This window comes from Rhinatrema bivittatum, chromosome 2 (genome assembly GCF_901001135.1).
Source record: "Rhinatrema bivittatum chromosome 2, aRhiBiv1.1, whole genome shotgun sequence".
Taxonomy (NCBI): Eukaryota; Metazoa; Chordata; class Amphibia; order Gymnophiona; family Rhinatrematidae; genus Rhinatrema; species Rhinatrema bivittatum.
The window spans coordinates 207814141-207830038 of NC_042616.1; the positions used below are offsets into that span (position 1 = coordinate 207814141).

Sequence of the window (15898 nt, forward strand, 5' to 3'; positions counted from 1 at the left end):
ACAGTAAATGCTTGAAAGACCTAGAGGTGGAATTTTTTTTCCTATAGGAAATAAGGGTACAAATCAAGGATTTGTCTTTAGGGCATAAAGGGAGTGGTGTTCAGAATTTGAGACTGGAGAAAGGCAGAAACAGCTGAGAAGGGGAAATGATAAAAGTCTATAAAATTGAGTGTGGTGGAATGGGTAAATGAAGAATGGCTTTTTACCCTTTCAAAAAATACTAAAAGAAGGAAACATTCCATGAAACCAGATTTAAAACAAACTATATATAAAAAAATAAATACTTTTTCACGCACGCAATGTGCAATCAAACTGTGTAATCTGTTGCCAGAAGAGGCGGTCAAAGCGACTTTAGTAAGAGATTTAAAAAGTTTGAAAAGGATCCTGGAGAAAAAGTCCATAAAACAACGTTAGCCAGGAAGATTTGTGAAAGATATTGCTATCCCCTGGGAGTGAGTAACAAGAAATAGTTCTGCTAGGTACTTGTGACCCACACTGGCTGCTGTTAGAGACAGGATGCTAGGCCTGATGCACCTTGGTCTGACCCAGCATGGTATTTCTTATATTCTGTTCAGTATGGTAAGGTTCTTATTTCGGATGCAGGAAACTTTGACAGGACAATTTGGATGTGCTACCAAGCATCACAGAAAAGGGGATATATTTGTTACAACCTGCATATATTTTAAATCTATTGCTACTCTGCCACCATGTCCAAAGTGGCAATGACCAGAGAACAATAACTTCAGCCTTGGACCGAATAATAACTTCAGCCTTGGACCCACATGTAGGATGTAGGTAGGATTGTCCTTTTGGGGGAGAGGAAGGGAAGGTACCAGTAGTGGCAGCAAGGCTACAACGAATGTCCCCCTAAGGTTAGCCCTGGATGCAGGAGATATGTAAGACCTGTTGCTAAGCTCTCAGACCAATTTTAACAATATCTGCTAGCATACCGGGGCCCACAGAAGCACAAAGTTCCTAGGCCAGAGTCGCCCATGCAGCAGGCCCTTTCAAATCAGAGCTGCCAAGTAAGCCTCACAGAAATTGGAGATAGAATTGGCATCTGGCTCCAGAATTTTCCAGCCAGGTTATTTATTTACATTTTTTTTTTTTTTTATATCCTGCTCAATCCAGGACATGTTCTTTGCAATTTACAATGGAAGCACCAAGAAAAAAACCACATGAAATAACATATACACAAACGAAATATAATTCATAAAATTAACATTCTAAATTGCAGAATATAGGAATCTGCAAATAAGAGATGGTGCTAAGGGTGATCCTGGTGAGCTGTTTTGCTTTGTCTGGGCAGTACTGATGTTCGATCTTGTCTGAACCACTAGTAGGCCTAAAGCTTCTCAATCATATTTGGGTAACTTTGTGTAGATGTGGCTGACTGAACATGGATCTCTCTGGTACCTGGGCCAGGCGAGTCCTCCAAGCTGGAGAAATGGAGCCCTGCGCTGTAGCCGGCTTCTGTGCAAATGGGAAGCGCTGAGGGAAGGGGTGAGATGACCTGAGGGTCTGGTCTTACCCCAGGTTCTGAACTGTTCCTCAAGTTTTGCTAGATCCCTCCTAGTATTTTCCACACTTTTGTGATGGTCTACGCTGTTGCAGATTTTGGTATCATCCACAAAAAGACAAACGTTCTTGTCAGTCCTTCAGCAATATCTCTTATGAAAATGTTGAAAAGAATTGGTCCAAGGACAGATCTCTCCCACACACCACTAGTAATGCCCCTGTCCTCAGAATGAACTCTGTTTACCTCTACCCTTTGACAACTCCCACTCAACTAATTTGTAACCCAGTCTGTACTCCAAATGATGTCTCATCAGTTATTTCTACAGAGGCATTATTGCTTCTTCTTTTCTACTGGTAACACTCTCATTGAGGTAAACCATTTACCATTGCCTTCTGCCAATAAGTCATTCAATTAGGACCTATCCATAGAGCTCTCAGTTTATTTAGGTGTTATGGGGATTTCAAAGTCCTTAATGAAGTGTAAGGACACTACTTCCAATGACATTATAGATCAAATACAGGAAAATAAGTCAAGAGATATAAGGGGATAAGTATTTTGTGCCTATAGACACATCTTTTAAACATTGTCAGTCAACCTGCTATTCAGACAGCTCTAGGTGTTCTTTCTATTTGATAAGTATCATTACATTCTATTTTAGCTTTCTGAGGTAAACATGGCTTGTTCTGCTCTCTTCCTGTAACCTGCTGCCTCCTTTAACTGCTTTCATGAGCTGGGCTAGATTTACTATGCTTTTTTCACAGAGACAGAATATGAAATAAACCTCAGTATATCAAGCTCATGAGCAAAAGTATGTGACGATGTGTGTAAGTGAACCAGAGCACTGAAAGAGTTCCTATGGAAAATTGCCAGTTGGGTCACTGGACTGACTAATTTTCATCACTCTTGCTGCTAAAAATAATTTCTGAATGAAAAAGGAGCAAGGGAGTACAGCAGGTTGAAATAATTGTTTTTATGAAATAATTTAGATAGGGCCTATTAATGGGCTTTCCTTTCTACAGGGCAAAGAGCATGGATATGCTTTAAAACTTTTATGGGTACAAATATAAAGGTTTTATTGTGAATAAAAGTCCCCAAAGCAAGTGGATAGAGATGACATCTTTTATTAGGTTAACAAATATTTTGAGATACAAAAGTTTCAGGACTACTACTAAGGATCCCTAAGGAACAGATCTAAATAATTCTGAAAGTTTGCCTGAACGTGCAATGCAGACTCGGTGCTAGTCACTTATGACGACAAGTAGCATAATTAAACACTGTGGCCAATTAATTCCATATACTAGAATGCAATTAACATTGAGCCAGAGGAAATAATATAAACCCTTTTTCATTGTTTCAGATTATTCAGCTGAATACGCTTATTACCATGTTACTAGGAGAGCTTACAGCAGGTGATAGACAGAAGATCATGACGGTTTGCACCATAGATGTCCATGCCAGAGACGTAGTGGCAAAGCTTGTTGCTCAGAAGGCAAGTGTGGGGTTTTGTGTTTGTGCATAATGCATTTCATTTTTTTTTTTTTGTAACTGTTTTTACATGGTAAACCAAATCACTTGCACCAAAAATGGTCCTTGCATGGTTGCACTAAGAATAGACTCCCCAAGTATTATAAACTGGTCATAATTTCACAATATGCCAAGAAGATTTTCTGAAATAGGTATATAGACACACATGATTATTCTGGAATTAATTTGCATATGTCTTAACTTGAAATCTGGCATTTTGATTTGGTTTTATTTTATATATATGTACATACATTATAGTATGTACATATATATTGTTGCGGCGGTTACTACCCCAAACCAAATAAGTCTGATACTTCACTTTCAACGCATATCCAGCATAGCTCTCTGCTTCAACGGCAGGGGGGAAGAGGAAAAGAGGATTTATATTCAGGCACCAACCAACAAAGACTGAATTACATAGTCTGGTTAAACAAATAATTATGGGAGTAGCTTGCTTGTTACGGCGGTTACTATACCGAATCAATTAAGCCTGATACTTCACTTGGAATACATATCCAGTGCAACTCACTGCTTCAACGGCAGGGTAGAATAAAGAAAAGAGGAATTATATTCAGACAACAACCAACAAGGATTGAATGGCACAGGCTGGGTAAACAAATAAGCATGGGAGTAGCTTGCTTATTGCAGCAGTTACTACCCCTAACCAATTAAGCTAGATACTTCACTTAGATGCAGCTCCAGCACTGCTCTCTACATCAATGGCGGGGGTAGAAGGTACGAGAACCAAAAAGTTACTAATAAGGGCCAAGAGTATCAGACAAGTATAAAAAATAAAAAGTGTGAAAGCTTGCTGGGCAGACTGGATGGGCTGTGTTTGGTCTTCTTCTGCCATCATTCTATGTTTCTAAGTGTGTGCAACCTTAAGAGAGAAAAAGAAAATTATGGCAGATGAGATTTGCCTTTGGCACAATTTTCTTTTCTTGCATTCTCCAGATAACACTTTGACCCCATATCAGTGTTAAGTCCCCAAAAGGAGGGGTTTATAAAGGAGTGCCCAGTAGGGGTTAATTAGATTAATTACTTTATCAATAATTTTAATTTATCATTAAAACACCCACCTACACAGAAAAATATATTTAAAAAATTGTCAGGAATATGAAGCTGTAGTGACTGAAAAATAAGAGAAAATTTCAGGAACTCTAGAAACCTTTAGATTATTATATCCCAGGTGTTATAATTGCAATCTTTTTTGTTGTATTATTAGCTAAAATAATATTGAACAATAAGGAAGTAGCATCCCCCCCCCCCCCAGACGAGTTAATATTATGGGCATTAAGGGGGGTAACTTTGTAACATCATGAATTAAAAAGTTCTTATATATGCACATACGTTATTCCAGTTTTCAAAACTGATTTATGCACACGTCCACTTTGAAAATTATCCCACCACATCTAGCTGCACAGGTTACACCTGCTAAGTTGTCCGCCCACATTTTTGTGAAACTTTGTGTGTACTTTTTAAAATCCAAAAGTATGAACTTATATTCAATCCACTCCCCAACTCTGTCCCCCCCCCCAGTAACGTCTCCACTCAGTCCAGGTAAATTTATACATGAATCTGACATGCGTGCAGAATTTTATCCACATACTGAGCAGCAAGTTTTGTAAAACTCCATTTCTGCATGTAAAACATGAAAATTATGGAAATTGTATACAAGAATTCTTGTGAATCGAGTAAAACTATATGAATCCACAAAAAAGTCTGTGGTATTTTATTTAGCTTGTACTGTAGTTCTTTTAATACTTATACTGCAGCTTTATAAAAATAAAGCTCGTTAAAGCCTTTTGTAACATAGTATTTAAGAAACAAGATTTTGTTTTGCTATACAGATCATTCCTATTAGGGCACTTGCCATTTTCTCCACTCCCGTTTCTCTTTAAGGGGGCATTTTTGTAACAGCCAGCATAAGTTGCATCAAATCTCCCCAGTTAAACTGCCCACATTTGGCGTGGGTAAGTTTTGCCAAGAAAATGTACGCCTGTACTTTTAAAAAAAAAATCATTAAGTATGCGAGCAAATAAAAAGCCTGCCCAGACTGCAACCCCCAAAATACCTCTCTGGAATGCGGGTTAACCTGTGCACATATAGGTCTTCATGAAAGCACTTTTACCCATTTATCAGGCAGGCAGTTTTATAAAAGCCCTGCCTTACCCACGGAAATTCCTTTTAAAATTACCCTTGATATGCAGTAGTACACAGATATGTTTTTAATCGCTTGTAATTCTCTATGCTTGTTTGCAATTCAGAAAATGATAGGGAAAAGGTACAGCACAGATAGGTCACAGTTAAAGAAGGGTTTAAAAAAACATTTTTTTTGTTTTTTGTTTTTTTTTTTAACTGTTCATGTGTCCAGTTTCTCCTGTTCAAATGGCTTGTGTAATCATTTTAGGTCACTAATTCTCAAGCTTTTGCTTGGTTGTCACAACTACGCCATCGTTGGGATGATCCCTCAAGGCACTGCTTTGCCAACATCTGTGATGCCATGTTTCAATATTCTTATGAGTATTTGGGAAACACTCCTCGTCTAGTTATTACGCCTCTGACTGACCGGTAACTACCATGTTTAATCATGCAGTGTTTTCGCTTGATTCGTTCTATTGAACGCAATGTTATATGAGATAATGTGTAGTTTAACATTTTTGGCCACAATGCGGAAGCTTGATTCTTCTAGCAATCAAAAAGACAAGGATATTATCCTGTGATCTCTTGAACCTGCTGCACATAGTAGTTAAGTTACAGAAAATGTGGATCTCAGAATCTGTCAGTTTTATATTTTGAATGCAAGCCATCTGTGCTGTTTTTGCTTCTGTTATAATTGCTTTAACAAGAAAATGAAGATGTACTGGTAAAAGCTGCTTTGGTGTGTTGTTACTGTAATAATAAGTATAACATACTACCCTAGACCTTCTGTATGTGGGTAGTGGAAGGCTGACGACTGAGTGCAGCGTAGTTGTTACCATAGCAAAGAAAATTATAATGAGGTGCACAAGATGGGGGAGGGGAGGAATCCAAGACATCCTAGTTGAACTTCATCTCAACTATCCCCTTTCTGTTGCCTTAGATTTCTAGTGTCTGCTACTTATTGTGTTTTCTTTACTATTTCTTCTCATCCCCCCAGCCTGATTTTCATAGTTTTGGGTTGCCCTGTCAGTATACGTGGCACAATACAAGATATGCTTAATGCAAGTCATTACAAAGATTATGTAATTATAGTAGAGAAGAGTTTAACATGCACTGAGCTTCTTCTAGATTAATTGTTGCTTGGAAGTACCACCCTCTAATCACATATTCTTTAGCAGTGTGTTCAAAAGGGAGAGTTCACATTAACAATAAGAAGAAAAAGGGTAAGGATATGCAACACTTATGAATTTTAAGTTCATGAAAAAGGTTTGCTGGATATCTGCACGCCTGGCAACATTTTCATCATAGAGCTGAGGTTCTCACCCCAGTTCTTGCGGACACCCAGCCAATCGGCTTTTCAGATATCCACAATGAATATGTGTAAGATAGATTTGCATGCAGTGGAGGGAGCGCATGTAAATCTGTCTCGTGCATGTTTGTTTTGAATGTCCTGAGGGCTGGGCTGAGAACCACTGCCATAGAGAATGATGAAGAAAAATATGACACAGAAAAATAGCAGATTTGGGATTGTTTGTCATTGAATTCCACAGAATATTGCAGGATTCTGCAAACATTTACAATAGTATATAAAAAATAAATTAGAAGGACTATAAGATGTTATGATGATGCCGGGGGAGAGGAATTGGATTCAGACAACAACCAACATGGAACGGCTCCTCTGTGAGGAAAGGCTAAAGAGGTTAGGGCTGTTCAGCTTGGACAAGAGATGGCTGAGGGGAAGGGGGATATGATAGATGTTTACAAAATCATGAAAGGACTTGAATGGGTAAATCTGAAATGTTTATTTACTCTTTTGGACAATACAAGGGCTAGAAGGCACTTCATGAAGTTAGCAAGTAGTACATTTCAAAATGAATCTGAGAAAATTCTTTATCACTCCATGCATAAATAAGCTCTGGAATTCATTGCCAGAGGTTGTCATAGTGTAGCTGTTGTTAAAAATGGTTTGGATAAGTTCCTGGAGGAGAAGTCCATAAACTGCTATTAATCAATAGGGAATAGCCATTGCTTGTTGCCAGCATTAGTAGCATGGGATCTGTTTAATGTTTGGGCACTTGCCAAGTACTTGTGACTTGGATTGGCCATTGTTGGAGACAGGATACTGGGCTTAATGGACCCTTGTTCTGACCCAGTATGGCATATTTATGTTCTTATGTAACAATGTCTGAATTTTCAGGAAGGTTCATCACCCAGTAAAAATGTTGCTAGCAGTACATTTTTTATGGGTTATCAGGCTTAGGGATAACTGCCCAGAGTGGCAGCTGCTACCCTTAAGAGAAACATGGGGGTAACCTGCATAGCGTGGCAGATATTACAATGGGAAGCTTGCTGGGCAGACTGGATAGACCATTTGGTCCTTTTCTGCCGTCATTACTATGTTATTATACTATTATGACTGGTGGGAGAATATGAGAGAGAGACTAATGGGGACAAGGTGGAGAGATTGAGAAACTGATGTGTGTCTTGCTCAGTGAGTGACAAACTGTGATCTTAATTATTGTGAACAGAACCTACACGGATTACAATTTGTGATTGGGGAAGTGGTTGGTCTCACTGTCTCAGATTTAATTGTTCCCCCCCATACAACACTATTCTAGAACCTTTGGTTCCCCTTCTTTTTTGGTTCCAATGTGCAGACGTAACTGGAAGCGCTTTTTCTCTATCTAGTGGATAAACCTCAAACTACATTTGACTTATAGAGCCACTTAAGGTGGAGGATGGAAGAGGACTTGTAGAGACAGGTGGCATGATTGAGATAGACTGGTGGAAACAGGATGAGAGAGGGACTGCTGGGATAGAGTAGAGGAATTGAGAGAGAGAGAGACTTAGAAAGGTAAAGAGACTGGTGGGGACAGGATGGGATTGAGAGAGATACTAATGGGGCTTAGGAGAAAAGGGGATGAATCCCAACCCCCGTCTCTTGAAAACACGAGGTTCTGTATATTCTATTTCTTGGGTCTTGGTGCATGAAAGGTTGGCCATCCCTGGTTTAAAGAATGATGTTTCATTATTTATAGGTGTTATGTTACTCTAACCCAGTCTCTTCACCTGACTATGAGTGGGGCACCTGCAGGCCCAGCTGGCACTGGCAAAACGGAGACAACTAAAGATTTGGGCCGTGCACTGGGGGTTATGGTGTATGTCTTCAATTGCTCTGAGCAAATGGACTACAAGGTATGTTAATCTGGGATCTTGCAAGCAAAAGATTCCTAGCAAGCTGCATCTTACAAGAAGAAACTGTTCCAGACATTAAGGACTGGACTAAGTGTAAAAAGCCTGCAAGTCAGTTTGCTTGCACAGTTTTAACATCACACATCCATTTGCCCAAAAACTTGATTCTCTGCAACTTTTGGAAGGAAAGAAATTCCAATGAAAAAAGATTGTATAAAACAAAAACTTGTGTAACATGTGCTGCATGGGTTTTGCCTGAAAGGGTTAAATTTAAAGAGCAGGGAAAAATCCCACCATGCTTTCTGTAGTAAGTTTTGATTGAACAATTTTTTTCTGTGAAACTAATTTCCTTTCCAGAAGATGGAGAGGAAATTACAGCCTTGGGCAAAAGATGTGTGCAAGCAAACTGACTTTGCAGCCTTTAGCATTTTCTGTTTGCCAAACCTTTGTCTGAAACTTAAATCTGGTCCATTGTCCTTCCAAGAAAATAGACCCCTATCCATTTGAGTCTTTCTTAGTCCATAGGCAATATCTATAAAGGATTGGCCCAGACAGGAGCCTGGGGATGCTTTGATGAATTTAATCGGATTTCAGTGGAAGTTCTCTCTGTGGTGGCCGTGCAAGTAAAGAGCATTCAAGATGCCATTAAATCCAAGAAAACAAGGTAAATGTTGAATACGTTGGCCAATGTGCAGCTGTGATACAAATGGAATCTTAGTACAAAAGCAGGTTTCATTGCACCTTTTCTCTTTCTTTCTTTCCCCCCCTCATAGGTTTATATTCCTTGGAGAAAATATAACACTGAAATCATCTGTGGGAATATTTATCACGATGAACCCAGGTTATGCTGGACGAACAGAGTTGCCAGAGAACCTTAAAGCTCTGTTTAGGCAAGTCTTGGTTATAAATTAGATCACTTATGCCACCAGATGTTACTAGCATGGTTTGCAATCGCTGTTCCGTTTTCAGTTTCTATGAAAGTAGCCCAGCACGAGTGTTTGGTTTTGCTCAACATAAACATATGCAGATCATAGAGATGTAAAATGAACTTGATATAGTTGAAATTGTACTACTACTCCTCCTTTCTTCTTTTTTTTCCTTTAAGACTCTTGTGCCAAGTGCTAACCAAATTTTCCCTCAGAATGACTTTGTCTCTTCTTCCCCGATCCTCCACAAACATGTCTTTTTGTACTCTTGCCACCAAAAATATTTTAGATGTACTTTTTTCCACTAAATTATTTTTTCCACTTTCTAGCTCAATCTAAAATACTTTTGGATATCTTTCCTGGCCCTGTATTGATTGTTACAATTTCATTTCTGTCAGATGTGTGCATTAATAAACTTTCTTTGCGTGTGTGATTTTTTTTTTTTCTGTTTTCTTTTTGTTTTTATGTTCTTTAGCATTTTTTAAAACATGTTTCAGTATGTCTTTCCATACGGGTCTCTCCTTTCCCTAAGTAGATCCAGTTTCCACCATTTACTGTCGGCAACAAGTAGTTTCCCTGCCCCCGGTACAATCCAAATTGATGTTCCGCCTTCCTCCTCCCAGCCTACCCCTTCTGAAGTTGGGAAGTGCAACATGAGGGCAAGAGAGGGGACAACACCTTCTACTCCCACCTACATTAAAATTCAAAATGGTGTTTGCTGACCCTACATGATCTTTTGGGGGCAAAAGACCATGTAAGGTCATCCAGTGCCATTTTGAATTTTGGCACCAGTGGAGCAAGAGTATTGCCCCCAACATTCATTTCGCAGCTTTGAATAAGGAGGCTGGATAGAGAGACCAGGCCAGACTAGCATGGTCCATCATCTTGGAATATTTGGGGTTGGGGGGCCCCCTCCTTACTGTTGGGGCAGAAGGTGGATTGTTCAAGCTTCATACTTAAGGAATATATATAAATGTGAAGTCATTATTATATAATTGTAATCTTATGTGATGCCCCCTATCCTGCTGGCTATTAGGGCTTAGGAGTACATTCAAAATTGGTGGGGCAAACAAACACCCCTTTCTCCTTTGGGTTCTTTCCTGATGTGGGGGGTGGGGAGTGAATATAGGGAAGTAAGTCTTTCAACGCCTTGGCCTGAGAAGGTCCTTTGGTCAAGTCCCTAGTTCAAGAAAAATTCACACCACACACCAGTTTATAGTTCTTGAAAAAAAAAATCTTTTTATAGTTAATGTTGTGTGCATGAATTACTTGGCAGGCATATAATGCATTTTCTCCTGGTACAGTCCTTGCAGCAAAATAAGCTGCTTACACAGTCCAAAAACAGAATACTTCAGAAATCAGTCGCATACAAATCTTTATATAGTAGGGGTTTCTTCTTATACTACCCACTAGCTATGAGGAGTGTGTAGAAGAATGGGACCCTCCCTACATTTTTCCTGAATTGGCACCTATGGTACAGATCTCCTGCAGTAAGGGACGAACTGGAAATCCCCCCTGAGAAGGTTCAGGTGAGTCTCTGTTGGAAATCCTTTCTACAGCAGCTCTGCAGTGGGGATACTCTTTGTAGCTCTTCTTCCTGACTCCAAACAGCAACTCCACATCTCAAGACACTACAGGCCCTCTTGAACTAAAATCAAGGAGTATGAGACTTACTCCTCTTCCACCAACTTTAGCCTCTAGGCCTCTTCAGTCTTAGGATCCTTTTGGACCTTAAGAGACTCCCAATTCTAGGTGCTCGAGAGCTCCTCCCATGAGCCTTGGCACACTCCTAGGATAGAATAGGAGAGAAGAACATGAGCCAAACATGGACTCATGAGTTTTGTGAAACTCGCATCTCAAAAGACACTTTTCCATTGGGGCATGTTGGAACTGAATGCATTCCTATTCTGATATCATACATCTGGGATCTTTGAAGACTCTGATATATATATGGTAAAGGATGCTTATGGGTCACTCTTACACAAGTGTCACAGGGGCCCTAAATTAGGTCCTAATCACTAGAAATTAGCCCTGAGAAAATGTTAAGTGATGTCACTTAACCTCTATTTGTGAGTTAAGATGATGGATTATTGTGGCAGAGGTTTATTGAGGAGAGTTTTTTTATTATCTTAAGGAACTTGTTTGAGGGAGAGCCACTTGGGGGAGTCTCCTTACATCAATATAAGATGGTGCTCAGAGTGGGAAAGTGTCTCTTGTCTTCTTGCCTGATTTTTGGAGTGTGCTGCTCTTACTGTTCCTTGGAATGCAGCTGGTCTACTCAGCCCAACAATGCCAAGGCATGTGAGACCAGTGAACCACTACTGGGCTCCTGGGTAGTGTGTGGTGGTAACCTAGGAAATATATGGATCACAACAGCCTTGGGGAAATCTGAGGGAGAGCCAGTGGTCTGTACTGATGGGACTATGACTGAGAAGAATTCTGTGAGTGATATGGGTACTGAAACTCAGCTTTCTTATCCTGGGCTCCCAGGGAAAGATTTCCTTGTGACCTCTCTCTCCATGCAGTACCCAGGGGTCTCACAAGGCTTCTTAAGAGAAAAAAATGCAAAAACCCAAAACAACCCTGGAAGCAAACCCAGCCAACCAATGAGTGAACTGGAAGGGCAGCCTCCCAATCTTTCTCAGGAGCTCCAGGCAAGGTTTGCAGAGTCCTCCAAGTAGGCCCAAAAGTCCAAATGAAGGAAAAAACCTCCTGCACTTCCACTGAACTCCACAACTCAAAAGCAGTCTCAGGAGAGAACACCTTTTTATTTCCAACACCAGGGGATGTCCATCCCAGCACTCTCAAAGCGAGGAGTTGTACTGAATGGCATCTCCCCATAATGTTCACCTATCTATCCCTAGCTAAAAGGAGTTACACTAGAGCAGGGCTTCCCAAATCTGTCCTGGGGACCACACAGCCAGTTGGGTTTTCAGGGTATCCACAATGAATAAGCATGAGATAAATTTGCATACCACGGAGACTCAGTATATGCAAATGTATCTGGTGTTGGAAATAAAAGGTGTTCTCTCCTGAGACTGCTTTTGAGTTGTGGAGTTCAGTGGAAGTGCAGGAGGTTTTTTCCTTCATTTGGACTTTTGGGCCTACTTGGAGGACTCTGCAATCCCTGCTTGGGAAGCCCTGCTCTGGACCTTTTAGTAATAAACCCAAAGAGTCATTACATCGGCTAAACTCCTTCCCGAAATGCCCTCGGAACGCCTTTTTTTAAATCCAGCTAATTGTTTTGTTGGATAACCACGCAGGATAAAATCTAGATGGATAAGTGGCTCTGTGTTCAAAAGCTTGCCCTTTAGATGGATAACTTGTAACTGGCTTTGAAAATTGACCTCTTCCTGTCCAGGTTGAGAAATACAGCTCCTGCCTCTGGGCCAGGTGCATTACACCATCTGCCCGACCTTTGCTTACAGATGAGCATCCGACACCTCTCTCTTTTTATGTGGCCCATCAGGCAGTTACACCCGTAATTCATTTTGGAGGTAAATTTCAAAAGGATTTCAGTGCATAAAAGTACATATAGCAATTTTCAAAAGCCTACTTATGTGTGTAAAATCTTTTGAAAGTTACCTCCTTTTTGTCTCATCTACGAAGAATATTAGTAAAGGGATATGTAAAGTGCATAACATTTCAATAATCACCTTTACCGCTATTTTTTGTTTTCATATTATACTTGCATTGTCTTTAACAGAAGCTGTTCCTTGTCCAAAGCTGCTAGTCTTAATTGTGTAATTTTAATTCTTTACTATTTTTTGGCAAAAGTCAGACTTTATTGGTAGAAGTGCACATTGCTAATATGGGATGACGATGTATAGAAAAATTGTTGACAATCATATGTGCTTTGTGATATGCTTAAAGCCATATTGGGTAATTTTCAAAGGAGTTACTTGTGTAAATGTAACATGCTGTCGTAGCAATTTTCAAAAGTCATTTACTCAAGTAAAATGCACTTACTCAAGTAAATCCTATGGACAACTCAATGGCATATATTGTAGCAATTTTCAAAAGCCCACTTATTTGAGTAAAGTGCATTTATTTGCGTAAAACCCAATTTTTCTCAAGTAAATGCTTTTTGAAATCAGGCCCATAAGGTCTGTCTGTGGCCAGCATGCACAGGCTGGGTGGTATGTGCAGATGGCTCCAGGTGGCTGTGCAGGCTAGAAGGAGGTTCAGTCATCGACCTGCAGCCCGCGCAGCCAGAAGATGGAGGGGTATTGGTGGTGCAGGTCAGTTTGTCTCACGCGGGTCAGAGGAGGAATGCAGAAGGTGCAAAACGGGACATCATAAAGTCAAATTGGAGGAGCAAGTGCTGGGGACAGATGGGGATAGGGGGATGAGAGGGACCTGTTGGCAATAATTGCCCCGTAAATATTTTGTGGGTTTCAGCTAGTAATGTTGTAATGCTCCAGTTTTTCCATTTGGCCTTAGCCTCTGATGCCAAGATCTAGTAGAAGCTTTATCCTCTGTAATTCTCTGAGCTATGGGAGCTAGCAGTAAACAAAATAAAGGACAAATTGACCATTTTTGCAGTATATATTTCAGTGTTTTCAATAGCAATTTTTTTCAAAACATGCATAGTTTACAGTAGCAATATATATCTATCATTTACCAATGATTTGAGTTCCCCTTTGCTAAACCCATTCTTTGCTAAGAAGTGCTTAATAGGAAAAAAATTGGTACCATTTATTCATGATGAAAACTCTTGTGTTCCCTTTAGACCCTGTGCTATGGTTGTTCCTGACATTGAACTGATCTGTGAGATCATGCTTGTTGCAGAGGGATTCCTAGATGCACGACTTTTAGCCCAAAAGTTCATTACTTTGTATACTCTTTGTAGAGAACTTCTTTCTAAACAGGTAAATTTCAGCTGTGAAATTCTGTTTTCTGATATTTTAACAGCATGCTAATGCACACGGTCAAATTTAAGGACTAGCTCAAGAGAGAATATATCTGAGTTAGAATGAGCTCTAGTTCAAAGGTATCCGCCATGCTTGCACATATCACACAACTGGAGATGAGGGTAAAAGCCCTAAATGGTCTCTTGTGGGTTTTTTTGTTTTTTTTACCAGTGGTCTATAGTTGTAGTGGACCATGGGTGAAAGCAGTCAAAAGCAAAGGTGATCAAATCCTCTCTGAGCAGCAGTGATTTGTTTTTGTCTAGATCTGAAATGATTGCAGACCACTCCAAAGGCTGTGGTTCTAAAACTATTCTAAGTTATTTATAGAAAAAAATATAAGGATTTCAGAAAGGACCTGAGTTTCCGATCTCCATTTCCTGATACCTGTATAATTCCCATGGGTGGCTTGAGAAAATTGCATGTTTTTCTCTCTGATGCTACAGTGCTCTTGGCAGACAGTTGGTCTATGTTAGAGGAATTTTTACCTCTTTTCTGAGATGTTTTGAATTGGACTATGGCTATTTGTAGGATGACCAAATAAGTGTTGGATCCTTGTCGGGTTTTGTTTTGTTTTTTTATTGTGCCTACTTCCTGAAAATTTTCTGTCCTTTATCAAAACTGATCATTCGATCATTGGCTGACAATTTGGTTCCCAGGTATTGTAAACATTTTATCACCCATATTTTGAAGAATCTTAATTTGGATAGGTCTGTATGTTCTAGCTATCAACCTATATCCCTTGTCTAACTATAAATTGACTGAACAGGTAGTGTTATCCAGATTACATCTTGTCTTGAGAAAGCCAGTAGTTTGGATGCTTGTCAAACAGGTTTCCGTGCTGGACACAGCACTGAAACAGTGCTAGTTTCTCTGCAGGATGATTTACGCCACCTGGTAGATAACAGCAAGCAACTTTTTTTTACTACTATTGGATATGTCAGTAGCATTTAATTTAGTAGATCATACCTTTCTTTTAGAATGCTGTCAGATTTTGGAGTTTGATGGTTAGGTCATTAGGCGGCTGGTTTATTTCCCAGGGCTCAGGTTAGGCCTGGCACCATTGCCAGGCTTTAGGCCTGTTTCCATCACCATGACCTGGGCGGATTTACGCAAGCAGGGCTTTTAAAATCCACCCGTATGTCAGATGTTCGGGGGAAGAGCTGAGTTACTCGTACCAAGCGCTTTTGGACCCAATTATGAAAAACTGATTGTCCTCTACCAGGTAAAACTTGGGGATTATCACAAAGGTTTATTAGGGAGGTCAAACTCTGCGAGGTTCCCAATTTATTGCAGAGATAAGACCATGCCTGCCTACAAGAGTGGAGGATTAAATAACCCTTACAAACCTGTGGAAGTTGGCGGGACTTGAGTTGTAAAAGGGTCGTAATGGAATAATTGTATAGCCAACTTCAGATGAATGTGGTAGGAGAAAAATAATCAGTACCTAAAATCCAATCTCTGATGTGTCTCATCAGACAGACCAAATTATAGTCCCGAAAGTTTGGGCACGCCAGACCTCCATTTATTGGCCGTAGATGGAGGTATCTTAAGGCGAGCCGTGATTTTTTTCCCTCGCCATAGAAAATGTTGTAAAATTTTGTGTATGGAGCTTAAATCATGTCCTCTTAACCAAATTGGGAGCATCTGAAAGAGGTATAATCATTTAGGGAGCTCTACCATCT

At 40.0% G+C, this 15898-nt stretch overlaps 1 protein-coding gene across 1 annotated transcript in view; it reads left to right on the forward strand.

Annotated features, from left to right (window-relative positions):
* Positions 1-15898, forward strand: part of DNAH11 (dynein axonemal heavy chain 11) — a 725796-nt gene that overhangs the window by 273716 nt on the left and 436182 nt on the right. The window contains exons 31-36 of the mRNA XM_029589065.1: positions 2877-3008; positions 5454-5614; positions 8224-8380; positions 8896-9041; positions 9151-9267; positions 14036-14174. Coding sequence (XP_029444925.1) covers positions 2877-3008; positions 5454-5614; positions 8224-8380; positions 8896-9041; positions 9151-9267; positions 14036-14174 — 852 coding nt within the window. The remainder of the gene's footprint in view (positions 1-2876; positions 3009-5453; positions 5615-8223; positions 8381-8895; positions 9042-9150; positions 9268-14035; positions 14175-15898) is intronic.